Raw genomic sequence first — 18,250 nt, forward strand, 5'->3', positions numbered from 1 at the left:
CGTCACACTTCACAAGGCTGCTAGAGGGCTTTGACTCTGGAATGTCTATCTAATGTTGTTTGGGCCATTTGCTCAAAGGACTGATTTTTCAGAAGACTGCGGGCTTCTCTTACTTGCTTCCTTGACATCTGATTGTATTCAGATGGAAAATGACTGTACCAACCTCTCAGTTCTCTTCTTCTTCTTTGTTGTCTCTTTGATAGTATATATACATTAAAAATAATAATAAAATAGAGGGTAAACACTGAAAATCTGAACTTCCCTAAATGAAAGATTAAATCAGATTTCAGGTAATTAGTGAACCACAACTTGACAGGTTGCCTAGAAAGAAATATTCAGCACACCAAAAACCAACTATGCAGCCTAATGGAGAATATGGCATAAGATAACACAAATGTTTACATATTTTGAATTACTGAACTTACCTGCCGGCCTGCTATACACAGTAAAGCAGTAGGATGAAGCCAGAACAAAAAACGACAGTCTGAATAAAGTCATGTTGCACATCCTGCTTGTTGCCTCTAAAAAAAGCAGTGAGATATGAAGGTACCTTCACAGTTACCTTCAACAAGCAGGCTTTCCAAAAAAAAAGTAAACTGCTCCCCTCCACTTCTGAGAGGAGTTGTGGAGGAGTATTTGTGTACGTGCATGACTGCAATGTTGTGTCCCAATAGGGAAGAGTACTCTTTGTACACTGATGGCCCCAAATATTGTGAAAGTAAGTGTGTCATGAGCTAAACAAAGTCTGGGCCCCAGCGTAAGGTTTATTACAAATATTAAAAATTAGTGCTTTACTAACTATATTGTGTGAATGTGTATATTGGGTGTCCCTCTTTCCCCATATGTTATATAGCCTTACAGCTTCCTTTTGAATAGGCCACAATATATCATTCAATAACTGAAGTAAAAGATAAAGCAGATTTATGGTTAATGTTTACCATCTCATGTGATGTGTGCATCTGCTGTGTATTCACCAGTGTCAGGGCACATTTTAGTCACTGGGGATGACAGAAATGTTCAACTACTGGAACCTTTAATGCAGGGAAACTATGGAAAACAACAACTGTTCAACATTTGTCCTGATTTTGTCATTTGAGGGGTTGTTAAACCATGAAGCTGCACGACAAAGATGTTAAACTATCATCAGTCATAAACATTCATTCATAACAGTGTGTCCCAAAATCAAGACAATGTCTCCGTATGAGAGATTTTACTGATCACAGTTTTATGACTTATCACACACACTAGGCCAATTAAGATTATGACCCACAAAGATAAACCAATGAATAAAGTTTCATAACAATACAACAATGCATTGCAATTGATATTAGTCAGTGATGTTGGTGAGTTGAGGTGCTTGAAGAAAGCACCCATCCCATCCACAGCCTGTCCACTTCTTACAACTTCTTAATCCATTTTGCCAGAGCCGGGTGTACTCAGCTGGACGTGCTGGTACTGAGAGAGAAGAGGGAGACAAAAGTACTGAACATACTGCTGTTCATGAAGTTACACACTCACTGACAGCAGGGGAAGCACAGGGAGGGTGAACCAGCACTGTTAATGATGGCTCCTTAAACTGACACTATAAAGTGTTTTTAACACAGTGGCATTGAGGCTTTTACTTCCAGCACTGACTGTGAAACAGAAACAAAAGAGATAAAACACAACTATTTATATTATAACACATGCACATGTAGAGTTTAGTTTTTAGTCAAAGCTGCTCAAATATTTGCACACCATTTTACTGCATATTGCATATAGTGTATGCTAGGGGTGTGCATCTCTCCAATAAAAGACGATTCGATGCGTATCTCGATACATGGGGTACGATACGATTCAGGAACGATACATTTTAAAATGGAACGATTCGATTCAGTTCGATTCAGAAGGATTTCGATTCGATGATGTTGCACGGCTCAATTCGAGAGGTATGATGCAATTTTTCTTGTTGAAAGTAGACAATCAATTTCATAAAATGAATTAACTTGTAAATGGGCATTTCCTTCAAAAAAGATTTATCAAAGACTAGAGAAGAAGTGTATTTGTAGTTTTTGTCATGTTTATTAACATGTAACAACACGTAAGAGCTCTCCAACGTTAATTAAATTCAAAGAAACAACAGAGAGATATGTGTAGCCTCAGATCAAGGCACAATGAGCTAGTGAGGTAGAACATAAAATTTCAAGACATCGTACTTTGTTCCCAACCTTTTTGGATTGTAGACCTTTAAAGCACTTCACTCAACAGCAGTCTATTCATGAGCTTCTCTTCTGAACTGTGAGCAGTTCAACCAAAGAGTAATATCTGACTGTTCCATTTCAACAGTAAAAGCCTGAAAAAGTAAATCAGATATTTTACAATAAAAAAGCAAGGATTAGATAAAGTCATAAATGTGTCTGTAGCAAAAACATGTATTTTTTAATTTTATTTCCTATATTGTTAGGGATGTCAGAGTCAACAAGTGTTGGAGTAAGAGCACACATTCACACACACAGAAAAGAAAGATGAGCCCCAACAGCTTCACCTGCTTACTACTTCCAAATACACCCTTTTCCTCCTCTTCCTTCCTTATTCAGCCATTATTATTATTATATTACAAGGGCAAACAAAAAGTTGGCAAAAATTTGACTGGCTGTCATGTCATGTCCATTGACTGAACAGAGAGCCCAGGAGAGAGGCTCTCATCCATGTTTCAAGGACCTCCCAGTTTCCCACAGTGCCTTGGGAGGGGTAGGTCGACCTGGGGAGCTGGTGCCCTTGCCTGCTTCCAATAAACCACCAGCTGCAGGCTGCGGTGCTGAAGAATTTTTGATTTCCTGCGCACACACACTCCCCCACCACCACTACCACGCATGTACACTCACACGCTTGCTCACAAACACTCCCATACTCCTGTTTTCAAAAGTGGGCAACTAAAAGCTGAGGCTGTCTTGCAGAGTTGATCCCAGCTCTGTGTGCACTGAGGCCCAGGTTTCATGGCACAGTTGAGTGCAATTTGGGTTCTGCACATAAAGTGTGGTTTGTTTCTGTTCTGGAGACATTGCCTGGAACAAAAGAACGGCCTCATCTATGTCCCATAGTCTCATATGTAAGCCTGTTGCAGTAAATGTGTTGTCATTAGTATGATGAATTCATATTGATTTAGGAAAATATTATTGTCTTAAACGTATTTATGTCAGTAATGTGGTGAATTTTTCATTCTGAGCACATACAATTGTAATAAGATTTAAGATTTACGCTCTCAGCTTGACTTTTCAAGATGAAGTTTCAGGATGTTTTAAGGCAAGCTTGTTGAAGATGCACAACTGTTTCAAGTTTCCATTGATGACACAATTGCAGTTAATCTTAAAGTTTATTTTAGTCGGACTTGTGACATTAATATGGTGGGAAATCACTTTGATTCACTGGGTCACAGCTTTTGTTAAGACTAGTCTCCTCTGTGAAGTTTCCATGTGAGCATGTGCGTTCCAGTGCTCTGTGGGAGGGAAGGTATGGCCTGTGGTTCCTCAGAATCATTGAATCAGAATGAAATGTAAAAAAACCATATGAATCAAATTGCATTCTTTAAGGACGACGAGCGTGTGTGAGTCGTCCTTAGAAAAATGAGAAAGGAATGGCATGAGAGTGTAGCAGACTGCTGTTTGCTTGTTTCCATCAGGGCTGCAATTTGAGGGACACCAAGCTGCACAGCTGGAACCAGCCTACTTTACAGCCTAGCAATATCATTAATATTCCATATTATGTAGTTCAACAGATTGATCAGTATGTAATCATCATGATTTTTTTTGTTTCTTTACAAGTCCATTATTTGCTTTCTCAGGCGTAATTCTTAAGATCATGACTCATGCACGTGATTGGTTATCGGAGTACTATCACAGTTACCAGGGCTTGTATGCCACTCTGCAGTACAGCATCCTTGTAAATGTGCATGTGTCAGTGTGTGTACCAGACACACACAAACACACAAGTGTGTCCGTTGCTTCTTTGGAAGACTGGGACGCCTGCCAGCAGCCCTCAACAGCGTCCACTGCCAATTAGTCCCTTTTATTTGTTTAAATTTTGCTGGACCAAGACACAGCAGTTAGACATTCCATGCAATGCTGCTGGGCTGCTCCTTAAAGCTGCAGAGGATGTTTCTGATTGAAGTTCAGATGGGATCCTTACAGTTTCCACTGTATTTCATGTTTTTCATATTTAGACTACCATTTCCACGGAATCGTTGGAAGATTTGGTTTGACGAGATCAGCGGTGTCCCAGACAATCATGATCAGAGCATCATCGTCCTTGCGTGCCGAAGGGAGAATGGCATGACATTTTGCTGTGTTTTTTTTTTTGTTTCCAGTAATGTGTAGCCTCTTTGTTTACACCAACTAGTTTTGTGTGGGCTATCGCAGTGGCCACAGCGTCAGGTGCTGAGCTGATATTTCTGCCAAAACCCTCCTGTCGATTATTTATCCACATTTTCTTTAGGCTTTAATTGATTCAGACGTTTTTAGGTGCGTTCACTCTGGCAGAGTGAATGAGCCCATTGATGGAGCATGGCAGGCCTGCTACCTCCAGAAATGAGTGTGGGGCTGTGGGTCAATGCTTTGGCACAGTGAATAACAGCCTCAGCAATAGAAGCTTTGTGTCTATCTCTGCTGGCAGTGCAGCCCTGCCTCAGGCCCTGTTCCACCAGCGCCTCCAGGGACAGCGAGGACTAATCTGCCCCCCTCAGAGCCACCCCCACACATGGGCCGGCTGCTGGCCTATAATTACGTACACTGAAGAGGTGTGGACCTTTTTTGTTTTTGAAGCCAGGAAACAATCTAACCACACTGTTGACCTGTAACTGGGTTAGCCGCCAAGTAGTGAATTTCCTTTCCCACAATGGTTGAGCTGCCTGGCCTCCTGAGCCGAGCCTGAATGGTGAACTGTAGCTCTCGGCTCTGTGCAGTGATGGTTCCTCTTGGCCCTATAAATCATACAGGTAGATGTAAACCGATAATGTATTAGGCTCCAAAAGCGCTGTGTGATGTTGGGTTCTTTAAAGTCTTCATCGACTGGAGGATATGGAAATTGCTTTACTAGAGGCACTAAGATTTGCTCTAAACATGTAATCTGAGATGTGGCTGTTCTTGTCTGGTTTGCATTGAGAGACCATCTATGCTGCGTTTTGTGCTTCTTTTTTGTCACACACACAAAGTGGATGCCACAGTCTGATGGCATAATTGCAAAACTTTCCATTTCCTTGTATTAAAATGGAGCTTACGGAAGCTTAATTGGAAAGATTTTTTTATAAATAAACAGTCAAAAATTTTTACTTTTGTGACAGACAAAGTTTTCTCTTTAATATTAAAATGTGATTGTATCTACCTGGGTAGCACAGAACATAAAATAATTTTCTATCTATAAATTTCTATGAGGAAAGCATGGCTCTACCCTTTGTGGGCAGTAGGAACGTAAAGCCATACTTTACAGGCTGAAAAAGCTCTCTACAATACAGTTACCTGAGTTTATCCTGCTCCTTTCAGCTGCCGCTCTACTGTTGACAGTAGCCAAGTAGCTCCTCCCTCTGTTATCTGCTACATAGTATACGGATGTTTTGCAAAGCCGATTTACAACGTTTCAGTTATGACATTACACATCCTCATAGCTTAGATAAGACAGAAACACAGCTGCTCAGTTAAATACTTTTTCCCTTTTGGTGGAAATAAGGGGCCAGTGTGATTTTAAGCACACTCTTGACTTTTGGTTATTAAATAAGTGTGTTCAAGTGTCTGTAAATGTTGTTCTGGGTTATTTCACTCCTCAAAATGAACTTTCTGTGATTTATTAAGATTCCTGTCAGGAGACCTTTCACTTGTTCATTCACACTGCATTGATCGGCATAGAGCAGAACAGGGTGTGCTTCATGTGTCACAGTGTTTTGAATGGCATCTGAACTTCCCACAGGAAGATGTTTCAAAAGAGTGTGTCCAGAATAAAAGTGTAGGATAACACAAGACATGGCCGTCCATGCGCTTACACTTTCAAGTTCTCATGACTGTTCTGTTCCATGTCCCTTTTGTCTGTGTTTTCTAGTGCCTTAACGTAGTGCAGTAATGGTTGGAGGAGGGAGCGTGTACCCGAGGATGTGCCAGATTGAATCCCTGGACTAACTTTTTAGAACATGGGTCCAAGTAGTGAATGAGACTTGACTTTGAGTCGAGTTTCTCGAGCAAAGTCTTGGCTGCTCTAGTGAAGCTGCACAGTGGCTAGTAGTAAAATAGTGCGGTTGCCTTGGTCCAGGTCCCAGGTATGAGTAGAGCTTATGCTTAGAGTGTGGGTAGGAAACGGCCAAGCACAGCTGTCGGTGAACACCTACCAGCCAGCCACTCATTTTTCTCACCAGCCATCGACGGCAACATATTAGTTGTAGGTTTATTTCTATTAGGTAAAACTAATGCAGTGTAATACAACATCCCTGCAATAAATCCTCCCTTCATCAGGGTCATAATGTTCAGTTTTTGTTGAAGCTTTGAGCAAGGAATATTTCAACTTTATGGTCATTTTGGAAGCTGTATGTTGTGATACTGTTGAACTGTGTTGTAAGTATACTGAGAGGTGTTTGTAATATTTAGTTCATCCAGTCCATTTCAAGGAGGGTAGACCAAATATTACAGACAGCTCTCTCGAGGGACTAGCTTTGTCAATCAACAAACTAAATGGTTCCTGAAGCAGAGACTTATAGATTTCCTATGTTAGGGCAGCCAATAACTTTGCATCACAATAAGGAAGGTTTTGGTGATTTGCAGTTGAACAGACTTGAACATAACCTGATTTCAACAACGTTTCATTGACTTTTACCAGGATCTCCTGTAATTGCCGATTGATTTTCTGATAATTGACGGAATTATTATTTGACTAATTTATTTTGACCAGTGTTAAACTGTGCAATAATTGTTGGTCCTGCACCCAGGTTCACACCACTAGTAAGCCCTGAGTTTCTGAAGTCCTTGTTCCAGTCTGAGAGGGGTTGACATAAGCGTAAGAGTGCATTTGGGCTGACACAAGGGTGGTTGGAGGGAGGGAATGTGGGCTGAGCAGCTGAGCACTTAGACATGGTAAAAGGACTTGGGTCACTCAAATAACCCTTTTTGTGTGACATTAAAAAAAAATTGTGTTTAGGTTGCTTTTTATAAAGAGCGTAAACATGAGTAGTCTGTTTGATTTATTTTGTATAGAGTATTGCAAGGTTATTTACTAACAAATGAAAACACATAACTGAGGTTTTTGAATCGCTTGAAGAAGAAATATCATCATTGCACTTGGAGGCAAAGCTGTAAATGCTCACCAATTCCATAGCAGCACTGTGCATAGTGTTTAGTTTAGTTTTTTTTATCCTTTATCCTAGATCTATATCCTATAGATTCTATAGTGTGCTCCTAATAGCTGGTTGACGGTGCTACATTCAGAAGCTGTTGTAGCAACATATGCCTGCACCAGCAACTTTACTGGCAGTAGCACAAGAGCACAAAGGAAAATGCTGCACACAAGTCCAAACAGTCGTACCATTGTCTCGTTTTTAAGCATCCAAACTCCAAATCTCTTTGCGAGTTCCACTGTATGTGCAGAAAATATGCTGTTATGCCCTTTGGAAAAGCTTTTTCTCTGGTTAATTTAAAGTTAAGGGATGAATAAAAATTAATGTCTCTTAGATTTATGTGTGTGTGAGATAGTCTGCAGCAAACACAGTATATAGCCCTGCAGTTCTGTGGTGTCGGAATTAAAGCCGTGATTCTGTGGAATCAACTGTTCTGCAGAGCTGTCGTACGTTGGAGCTTAACAGACCTTTATGTGGAGATTTGACTCCAGACCAGACTACTGTTTGCTCCCATTCTGTCCTTAATAAGTGAATGTTGATATTAAGATCAGTGAAAAAGGCTTGGTTTTCCCAGTAGACAGTCAGAGGTGGTTTGCCCCCTCTGCTACTCTTTTATTAAGGAGCTTTGTGGGTAGGAGGGCTTCTGAAATGAATGCCATCTATTCTCACTGAGGATCTCTGCGATTTAGTTTTGAAAGCTTCCAGGCATAATGAAATAGACAACCTCAAATGCTGACGGATGTCTTGTAGAGTGGAGTTGCAGTAGACCATATTGGCTCCCTCCCTGCCTGCTACTTGGACATTATTTTTATTGTTTTATTGAATTTTAACAAAACACATTCCAGCTCATATGACTATGGGTATGGACGAGAGAAAGGTTGGATTCTGTGTGTATCTTTGTTTTTACATAAATCTTATGGATGTGTTCTCATCAGGTTTTTTTTTCCTTTTTGTCTTTGTTTCATTTCAGAAGATGTTCAAGATGAAGGCGGTTTGCTGCCACGACTGACGCCCCAGTGCGCTGAACAGAACAAGCAGTCCTGACCTGGCAACATACGAATGGCCCAGGGAAGCCACCAGATTGACATTCAGGTTTTGCATGACCTGCGCCAGAAGTTCCCTGAAGTACCAGAGGGTGTTGTCTCCCAGTGTGTTCTGCAGGTGAGAAAGTTGAAATAGGGCTATGTTTCATTTCAGTTGATTGTAAACTTAAAATATAACAAGCTAGTTAAGAATGTTATGACTTGATGGTATGGTATAAAATGGTACGTTAGCATCTTTGTCTCACCTGAAACATTGATATTGCATAGTGAGTTTGTTTCCTCTCTCTCTTTCCTTCAGAACAACAATAATTTAGACGCCTGCTGTGAATACTTGTCCCAGGTCAGTCCGGGCTACCTGTACAGTGAAGAAGGAAACCTCAGCTTTTCTGACGACCCCACCTTCCCCAGGCTCCGTAATCACATGACCCAGCTGAACCTGGGCCTGCAATCTCAGAATGTGCACGTGGCCCCGGTTCGGGACGGCCTGAGAATGAACGGCAGCCGGACTCTGGCCCACAGCCTGAGTGACGGGCCCCTCCAGACAGGCCAGGCCCCCAACAGTGACTTCTTTCAGCAGGATCCCCAGTCAGCCCCAGTGCAGGTGCCCTCCAGCCTCAATGTATTTGGTGTGATGGAGCCCACACGCAAACCGCAGCCTCCACAGCACCTTGGACTCTACCCTCTGGGTGTCAAAGGAACGAGTATGGGTACCCAGCAGACACCGCGCTTTAACCCCATTACCGTGACGCTAGCCCCCAATACAGGCCGCAACACCCCCACTTCTTTGCACATACATGGCGGACCACAGTCGGGCCTCAGCAGTCCACAGGGTAACTCTATCTACATCAGGCCCTATGTTAGCCAGTCTGGTACGACCCGGCAGAACCAGCAGCCGGGAGGCAGGGCCCAGTACAGCCCCACTTCCCAGACCCCGCAGCAGATCTACCAGATCTCACACCCTTCCTCCCTGTCCGGCTCCTGGTCCGGCCCTCAGCACGCCTCCTCACATACCTCACAGCACCAGACCCAGGGCCACCAGACCTCGCACGTCTATATGCCAATCAGCTCTCCAACAAATCCCCAGGCGCCCTCCATTCTTCCCTCTGGTGTCTCCTCGTGCTCTTCTTCCTCTTCCTCCTCCTCTGTCATGCCCACCTCCCTGTCTACCATCAGTCAGTACAACATCCAGAACATCTCCACTGGCCCACGGAAGAATCAGATAGAGATCAAACTTGAATCTCCTCAGAGGAGCAACTCCACAACCACAACAGCCGTGCTGCGGACAAGCAGCGGGCCGCGGTCCTCCTCCACCTCCTCCTCCTGCCCATCCTCTTCCTCCTCTTCAACCGGGGTGGCTACTGTCCCCACCACCCCTCTCTCTATCGGAGGCCCAGGTCTGAGCCGCAGCCAGCCCACTGTTTACATCTCTGCCAGCCCGCCTACTGCTGCTTCCACTCCCTCTGAGGAGGCCGTCGTGGCCTCAGCCGGCTCCCGCTCCCAACCCAAGTTTTACATTTCTGCCAATGCCTCCAGCGACGACAGTGGGGGAAGGAACCCTCCCACAGTCTACATCTCAGCCAACCCTCCCTTGCAGGGGCCCTCGGGGGCCAGGAACATGGGGGGCCAAGTAAGCATGGGCCCTGCCTACATCCACCACCATCCTCCTAAGTCCCGTGCCTCTGTGGGAGGGGGAGGCACAGCTTCTTCCCCACGCGTGGTGGTGACTCAGCCCAACACCAAATACACTTTTAAAATCACGGTGTCACCCAATAAGCCCCCAGCTGTGTCCCCCGGAGTCGTGTCCCCTACTTTTGAGCCCAACAACCTTCTCAGCCTACCCTCAGACCACCACTTTGTGGAGCCAGACCCCCTCCATCTCTCAGACCCACTGTCGCCGCACAGAGAGAGGCCGAGCGAGCCTCGCAGACTCAGCATGGGCTCTGATGATGCAGCGTACACACAAGGTGAGCAATGCTGAGTATCATCACTTTGGTCATAAACAGTCTCTGCGCCGACACAGAAACAACTGCAGAAGAAATTAGACTAAACGTGAAAAATATAAATCACCTAGAAAAGTATTCTGAGTAGTACAAGGGCTTTAAAACTTTCCATACAATGTCCTCTTTTGATTATTTCTACAACATTTTATATTAGAGCTAGAATTGCAAAGTGGAGTTGGCGTTTCTTGAAGTTATTTCCTCAGATCACTTCTTATGCCCGTAGGTTTGCGAATACATACTTTAGATAAGGAGTTAACACCCACAACTTGGACCAAAATTTGTTTGCACTGAATCCTTCATCAAGTAGGCCTCTGATATCTTTCTAGAGCTGTTTGCTTCACTGTTTATTCGTTGTTTAAAATGTCAAGTGGCTAAAGAGTGCACAGTGATGAGGCACAAAAAAGAGCAGTTTTCAGAGCTGTTGTAACAATGAATAATATTATACAGGTTTTTTTTTTTTGTTACCAGCACAGGGTCTAAATGCTTTTTCCACTGCATGCTGCCAAGAAAGTAATTTTACTATAAAGTGTACTGTGTGATTTTAAAAGTCTCTTTCCATAACATCGACTGTAATGTAATTCTTGAGCCAAACTGAATATACTTGCTGTCACTAATGCTCAGTCAGCGTAGGAAACACTGCTCTGCATGTCTGTCTCTGTGAGGTAGATAAAAGCAAAGGTGACTGGCTCAGTGAGGGCCGGCGTGATGACTGCAGTGTGAGTCCTCCTTAGTAAACGCTGCGTTTGTTCCGACGACCCCTGAGACTGGCGGTTTCTGTAGTGTGAGTCAAAACGTGTCAGAGCACAGTGCTGTGTCCTTTTTTGGGCTTTTCACTGTATTATGTGTGAGTCACCAGCTCTGGCTCACGTACTGCGGTGACTACCACCACCAAGAGGGGCTTCACGCTGGGCATGCTGCCTCTGCTGCTGACCCTCAGCCCAGTTTCTTCCTACTTTATCTGCTTTGGCTCGAAAACATGTTTATTGACACCAACATGGAACCGCTGTACCTGATAAATACACACCTGTCAGCACACAACTGTTAATTAAACATTAATGTGTTTAACCTTCACCAGTCAGGATTTACACCAGGACTGTTACTGTTTGGCAGCAGAATAACATTATTGTGATTATATAATTTTGTTGAAGATCCAGTTCTGATTGGCAAGAGAAGGAGTCTTTCAAATGACAGACTTAAGTTATACTGCCTCAACACCTGGTGCCAAAAGACATGACCCCTTTTGATTCTGCACGTTTCTTTGAATACATATTTTTGTTTTTATGTGTTGGGTTGGTAACATCACACAGCCAGACTTACATCTTGTGAGCCTAAGTTTTCATTTAGTCAGATGCACACCAGATAATTCAGTGAGCCTTCGGATAATTGCGCGACTCATTGCCTTCCCAAATTCCTGAATCTGAAAAACAACAATTAAATCTAGGCGTTGCAGATATAAAATCAAGTGTTATTCTGTAACTGCATGACATATTTGTCACCTGAGCTTAATTTGGTGAATCGTTTAGGAGAAATAAGACAATGTTTTTAGAAGTTTGGCAGTTGTAGGGAAAGACAACATGTCTAATCAGGTGTAAGACAAGACCATGTTGATGTTTAAGCTCAATTAAACAGAAAACTAGCGGGGTGGGTTTTCCAAGAAGAACGATTAGCTTTAAACAGTTTTACATGTGAAATGATAAATCTGGATGGTCATGAGAGTAGTTGCTCATTATTACACCATGAATAAAATAATAAGGTCAAATCCAAGATCCAAACCCAAAGATTATTCGTTGTGATTAAAATGAAGGCACATTTGCTTTAATAGCTGAACTAAGATCACTGTAAAGCACGGAAATGGGCCACAATTATATTCACATTTTGAACATTTAGCTCATTGTCACTATCAAGTGACATATCACTGTGTGACTGTTTTTTTCTTTATTGCAAAATACAACTTTAACAAACATTGTAACTTCCAAGAAAGGTACAGTTTAATCAAGGAAATGCATTCATCCTTATACATTACAAGGCTGTATAAAGAAATTAAAGTTATGTACTTCCTTCATGCTACACACAGAAAAAGATAATAAAATTCATGGAATAACATAAAAGATCAAATTAAAATAAATAAATGAAATAAAACAATATACACAGTAATTTATATACATATACACATACAATTAAACACAGGAAATAATTCTGTAGTGCATCTATTGAATTTGTGGTCTTGTTGAATGTGAACAGCAGCAACAAGATAGTGATGATAATATGGTTTAAAATACAATCAAGATGAAAATGAAGTACAAAAATGCATAAAAGGTAAGAGAACCACAAAAGAAAGAAAGAGAGAATTACAAAAATTAAATGTATAATAAAAAAACATCTTCTGTCTTGGGTCCAATTAAATGATAAAGCTAGTAAATATCCATATAGAAATAGGGCTTTCATAGATCTAATCCATTTCAATGAATCAAAGTAAAAAGACAACTCTGTCACACTGTGTGACAGGTATTAAGAAAACAGGTAGCAATTTAGCTTGAGGACATTTTGACAGGAGAACAAGAGTATTATCTCTTTGTTACAGGACATTCACCAGTAGACCGTCTTCCCATAATTTGCCAAGTGGCATGTGTTTGTGTGGAGCAAGAACGAGAGAGTTGTTTATAGTTGAAAGTCTGTTTAGGAGGTGTTACAACCTGTCAACAGATCTACCATGAATTATGGGAAACTTGCTGTAGAGACTTGAGCAGATCGTGTGTACAGTTGATGTTCTGTATTAAACACTGCAGCAGAATTTGCCTGCAGCGGTGTGCTAACCGGGATAAGTCTGATCTCCTCGTGTTACCACAATAGGTGGTGAAACGCAGACTTATGGACAACAGTAAGGAATTTGATGTGCTCCCCCTGTCTCTCCTTACACAAAGTTGTTTTTATGCACAGGGAATTATGCTTAAAACTGGTTGGACTGGTGTGTGCAGAGGTTAGCCTATGGTGTACCTGAAAATGTGTCAGTACTGCATACTGAAGTTTTAGTTACAGTTACACAAGTTTTTTGATCAAATATTCTTTCTTTCCCTCTTTTGATGATGTATCACGTTCAATTCTGTTCACATTTTTCAGTAAAGTTTACCAGTGAATGAATATAGTACTGTTCTGTGTGTGTTGTCCAGCGTTGTTGGTCCATCAGAAGGCCCGCATGGAGAGACTGTGGCACGAGCTGGAGCTGAAGAAGAAGAAGCTGGAGAAGCTAAAAGAGGAGGTCAACGAGATGGAGAACGACCTGACCAGGAGACGGCTGGAGAGATCAAACTCGGCCTCCCAAATTCCTTCTGTAAGCTTAGAGATATAAATGTGTCAATTTTGAGCTGTTTTTGAGATTATTTGTTGGTTTTTGATTTAATTTGATGGTAGGGGTTCAATGGTTCACAAAATTCATGGTTTTCTGTTCAGTACGCTAAGGAGGGGGGTTCTTGGTGAACTGCTAATATGATTGTATTAGCAGTCCTCTCAGAAATATATGATTTAAGAGTCATCAGAGATGGTCTTCATAGCTGCAGATAAATGTTTTTCTAGTTATTACTGACCGATAAAAGGCTGAACAGACAAAACAAAATGATCTGGGTCACATTGCCGCTCTTGGTTCCAGCTCATGGCACATCAGTACTCCTACACCCTGAAACTATGTTGATTACAGGGTCTGTTTATGATTTGGCTGATATTGTTCCATATTTTCAGACTGACAGAGCATACAGTTTATGTCAGATTCACTTCACAGTTCATTCTGGAGCTCTGCAAACATGGTCTGCAGCTACTTCACAGGAATCCCTATAGCAGTGATAGTGAGAGTAAAAAAGGAAACAAAGTGAACGTGCCTTTTCATATTTATTTTCTGCACTGTTTGAGTTTGTTGAAACCTCTCGGGTTCAGATTAAGTGCCATTCTTGGCTTTTTTTGTCGAGTCAGCTGCTTGAATCAACAGAGGGGGGGGGGGAGTGGCTGCGGAAGGTTAATTGGCTGGTGTTGCTGAGCGCAGTAGCTCCGTGGTTCAGTGTTGTTTACTGAGGCGAGTCAGCTCTGGAGAGTGGAGCAGCTCTCCTCCTGACACGCTCACTGATTTGCTACACAGACTAAGAAGCAGGATGCCCGACCTCAGAGCTGCCCGCGTCTGACTGCTAACCGGCTCATCCCTTCCTGTCTCGTTCTCTTTCAGATTGAGGAAATGAAGCAGTTGCGATGCAAAAACAGGTTACTGCAGATTGACATCGACTGTCTCACCAAAGAAATCGATCTCCTTCAAACAAGAGGTAGGAAACTGTGTGTCTGATAATATTCAATATTTTCATTTTGTTTAACTGGCATACAGCTTCTGTACATGTCTGCGCTGTATAATAAAGGTAACAATAAGTCATTGAGTGAGGGAGGTCTGATTTGATCCAGCGCTTGCAGCTATAGCACATCACTCAGGCCCGCTCACATCCTCTGCACACACGCGGTCAAGTCGCTGCCATTGTGCTGTTAACTACCAGTTCTTCCTGAATTGCATCCTGTTGCTGGTTGGTAACAAGGGATTTATTGGCCCCCTGGCAGCACTCCACCGCTATTAGACATGGAGCCACCGAACAAGTGGTTTACACAGGTGAAGGAAGGCGAGATGAATGAATAGTACCTCTCACCCATGAAGCTACAAATGTGGCGATAACTGGGATGACATTTACTGCGACCAGTTATGCCAAGACACACTCGAAATTAGTTTTTAATGGTTTATATTTTTATACTTCGTAATAAGTAGATTTATAACACTATAGACAATCTTTTTTAAGTTTCAGCTCTTCTGTTTGTGGTTAAATCAGACCTGATGCAGTGTATGAAAACACTGCATCAGGCACCACAGTTTTATACAGTATGTATTTGTGTATTCATTAATGCAGTGTATTCAAAACACATTTTGGCATTACTGTGAAAAGCTCTACATGAACATTGTTGAGCATTGATGAGCTATGAGAAAGGTAAATCCACTATTAAATGAAAAGTAAATCTTTTACTCTTCCATCTGTTTACAGGACCAGACTTTAATCCCAGTGCAATCCATAATTTTTATGATAACATTGGATTCCTTGGTCCTGTCCCACCCAAACCCAAAGGTACTTTATCTATTGGTAAGTTTAGAGAAGGTTGCATGGTCATGTCTGGACATTTCTCATTTCATTGGAAACGTTCCTTAGATTTTGGATTTACTACATTAGTACTGCCCCATGTTATAATCCTATTGATAGATTATATATGGCATGCATTTATCTAATTCATTTATTAATTTATTTCTTGCATTTTGTCTAATGTTTTCACACTGTACTTGCTGACTAATGGCCATGTCAGTTGCGTCTTTAGATAATTAAACTACAGACTGTGTTTACTTAAGTAGAGTCCAGTGTATAAAATTCTATTTAAGTATCTAAAAGGCTAATAGTACTAACTTCACTATTCCATTCATGTTTTCATCAGGGTTGTACCAATATGGGTTGTTGAAGGCCAATAGCAAAGTCTGTAAAAATGAGCTCTGTATATATACACACACAGAGTATCATGAGACGATACAACTTTGCACTGAAACATCAGAGCTGTCACACACAGTGAGGCAACACACGTCATCCACTCTGAACACATCTCTGCTAAGTGATCAGTCAATCAGCCCAACATGTTGGTTTAACCCTGTTTGTGACTTCCGGTCTACTGATTTCTTCATTTCTGCACTTTTCTTCTCCCCTCCCCACCTGCCCTGTAATCGTTTTTCATCCATCCATCCACTCATCCCTCGCTCTCTGCTCGGCTCCATCATACCAGGGCCAGACAGGAGAGGATGTAGATATAATGTGACCTCTAAACTCATGATGGAGCCCTCCTCTGGTCCTTCCCCTCCTCTTCCACTTGGTTGGTATCTCTGTCCTTCTTCTCTTCTTTTATTCTTCATCCCTTTATCATCAAACACACATCTTGTTTTTAACGAGGTCCACAATCTTATTTTATCCTTCTTGTTTTTCAGATTTGAAATGTAGTGTATAAATGTAGTAGGTCTTTTGGTTATTTAAAGCTGCAGTAGGTAACTTTTATCAAAATAACTTTTTGTCATGTTTTATTTGTCATATAACACTAGGAGGAGCCAGAGGAACCAGATTTTTGACACATTATCTGTCTCATGTTCTACTGTCAGGATATAGTAAAAGTTTCAGCAAATATGACAAAAAGTTAATTTGATAAAAGGTACCTACTGCATCTTTAACATATTTGCAGATCTGGAAATCTCCTCATCCCTTGGTAGTCAGACATATTTTTTTAATCTCTTAATTCTTATCTTAATTTGAATAGCACCATTTTGGGCCCCTTTTAAAATGAACTGAAATTCACTGAATAAATACTGTTAAGAGTCCTGAAGAGATTTAACTATCCGGTATGTCTCACTTCCCACTTACAGTATTACGAGTGTGGCCACACACACACACACACACACATATCTATATCCCATATCCTTTATTTAACCAGGTAAGAAGTTGAGATTTCTGCAGTTGCACTTCTGTTCTAACTCTGGGAACCAACATGTGTAGAATATTGCGAGAGTGCAGGCCATTTTGGTTTTGGTCTTTACACATCTATGTACACAGATAACAAGGAACCAGCCCAAGGAGAGCTTTATGAATAAAAGCCAACCAATGAGAGAGTCAGCAGACATACACAGGTGGCCATTTAGCAGCAGCATACAGATTGCATTGGTGTCTCCACAGCCACTAATAAAATGTAAACTACAATGTATCCAACTCCTTCTGGCACCAGTCAAGTGCATTCATAAGAGCAGGTCACCGTTATCCAATAAAGATAAAAAAAAGTTGCTGAAATCAAGTGTTTCCTTGCCTGGAGGGAGAAACAGGATTTATTCCTAAAAAAGAAACTTAATTTAAGTTTCAAGTTTCAACCTACCACCAGGTTAGGAGACAGTACAATGTGTTACTTCAACAATAATGCTTCTCACTATAATGATACTAGACTCAATTGCATGTTCATGTGCTGACTCAGAAAGCTTTTAGAAACATTTTTGAGCAGACATGTTGCTCTGTTATCCAAGTTCTCCTTAATCCTTTAACCTGAAAACTGACTCCTGGTTCTGTGTTTACATTAGATTACTGCCAAGTGGGAAATAATCAGATCACTGCGGTGCATGTAAACACACCGATACAGACGTGTTCACTTCAACACAGCCACATATGTAAATCATTTTGATGTCCATGTTTTCATCACTTAATGGATAAACTTGTCCTGACCTCCTCCTCCTCCTCCCTGCAGACTCGGGCAGTAAGGTTGTGAAGCCCAACGCAGACCAGGAGGAGGACGAGGGGAAGCAGTGGAGCTGCAACGCCTGCACCTTCCTCAACCATCCCGCCCTCAACCGCTGTGAACAGTGCGAGTTCCCGCGGCACTTCTGAGCCAACGAGGCTGCGACGCACCGCCCCCCATCCCCTCTCCTACGCCCACCTGCCTTGACTAGAATAGAAAAGTGCCCGCTCTGTTTCTCCCCCCCAGTTGTATGAAAACTGAGACAGGTCGTAGTCATCGTGCATCACGCGGCCTGATTTCCTTGATTTTTCTTTTTTTTTTCTTTCCTCCTCTCTAAGGTTTGTAGAATGCTGTCCACTGAAGGCTCGACTGGATAGTGTTTACAGCTTGTGTTTTTTTCATAAAGGCTGGCAGAGTCGGATGATACCTCACCTTAGAGACTTGGATCGCGTGGGGTCACCTCCCCCCTCCCTTTTCTGCTCGACGGGTGACACTTTAACCCCCGGGGGATACCTCGCTGCTCCCACTTACAGTATTACGAGTGT

At 42.1% G+C, this 18,250-nt stretch overlaps 1 protein-coding gene across 6 annotated transcripts in view; it reads left to right on the forward strand.

The window, feature by feature from the left end:
• Positions 1-18,250, forward strand: part of tab2 (TGF-beta activated kinase 1 (MAP3K7) binding protein 2) — a 39,197-nt gene extending 20,947 nt beyond the window's left edge. For 2 of the 6 annotated variants that reach the window (XM_035678484.1, XM_035678482.1), the window contains exons 2-8: positions 8,316-8,506; positions 8,687-10,352; positions 13,556-13,716; positions 14,596-14,689; positions 15,446-15,541; positions 16,224-16,310; positions 17,715-18,250. In XM_035678484.1, the coding sequence (XP_035534377.1) occupies positions 8,405-8,506; positions 8,687-10,352; positions 13,556-13,716; positions 14,596-14,689; positions 15,446-15,541; positions 16,224-16,310; positions 17,715-17,854 (2,346 nt within the window). In that variant the 5' untranslated portion in view covers positions 8,316-8,404 and the 3' untranslated portion in view covers positions 17,855-18,250. The remainder of the gene's footprint in view (positions 1-8,315; positions 8,507-8,686; positions 10,353-13,555; positions 13,717-14,595; positions 14,690-15,445; positions 15,542-16,223; positions 16,311-17,714) is intronic. The other 4 variants (XM_035678485.1, XM_035678483.1, XM_035678487.1 and 1 more) reach the window with 4 other exon arrangements.

Source organism: Morone saxatilis, unplaced genomic scaffold (genome assembly GCF_004916995.1).
Source record: "Morone saxatilis isolate NCDOM2014 unplaced genomic scaffold, NCSU_SB_2.0 Contig7, whole genome shotgun sequence".
NCBI lineage: Eukaryota > Metazoa > Chordata > Actinopteri > Moronidae > Morone > Morone saxatilis.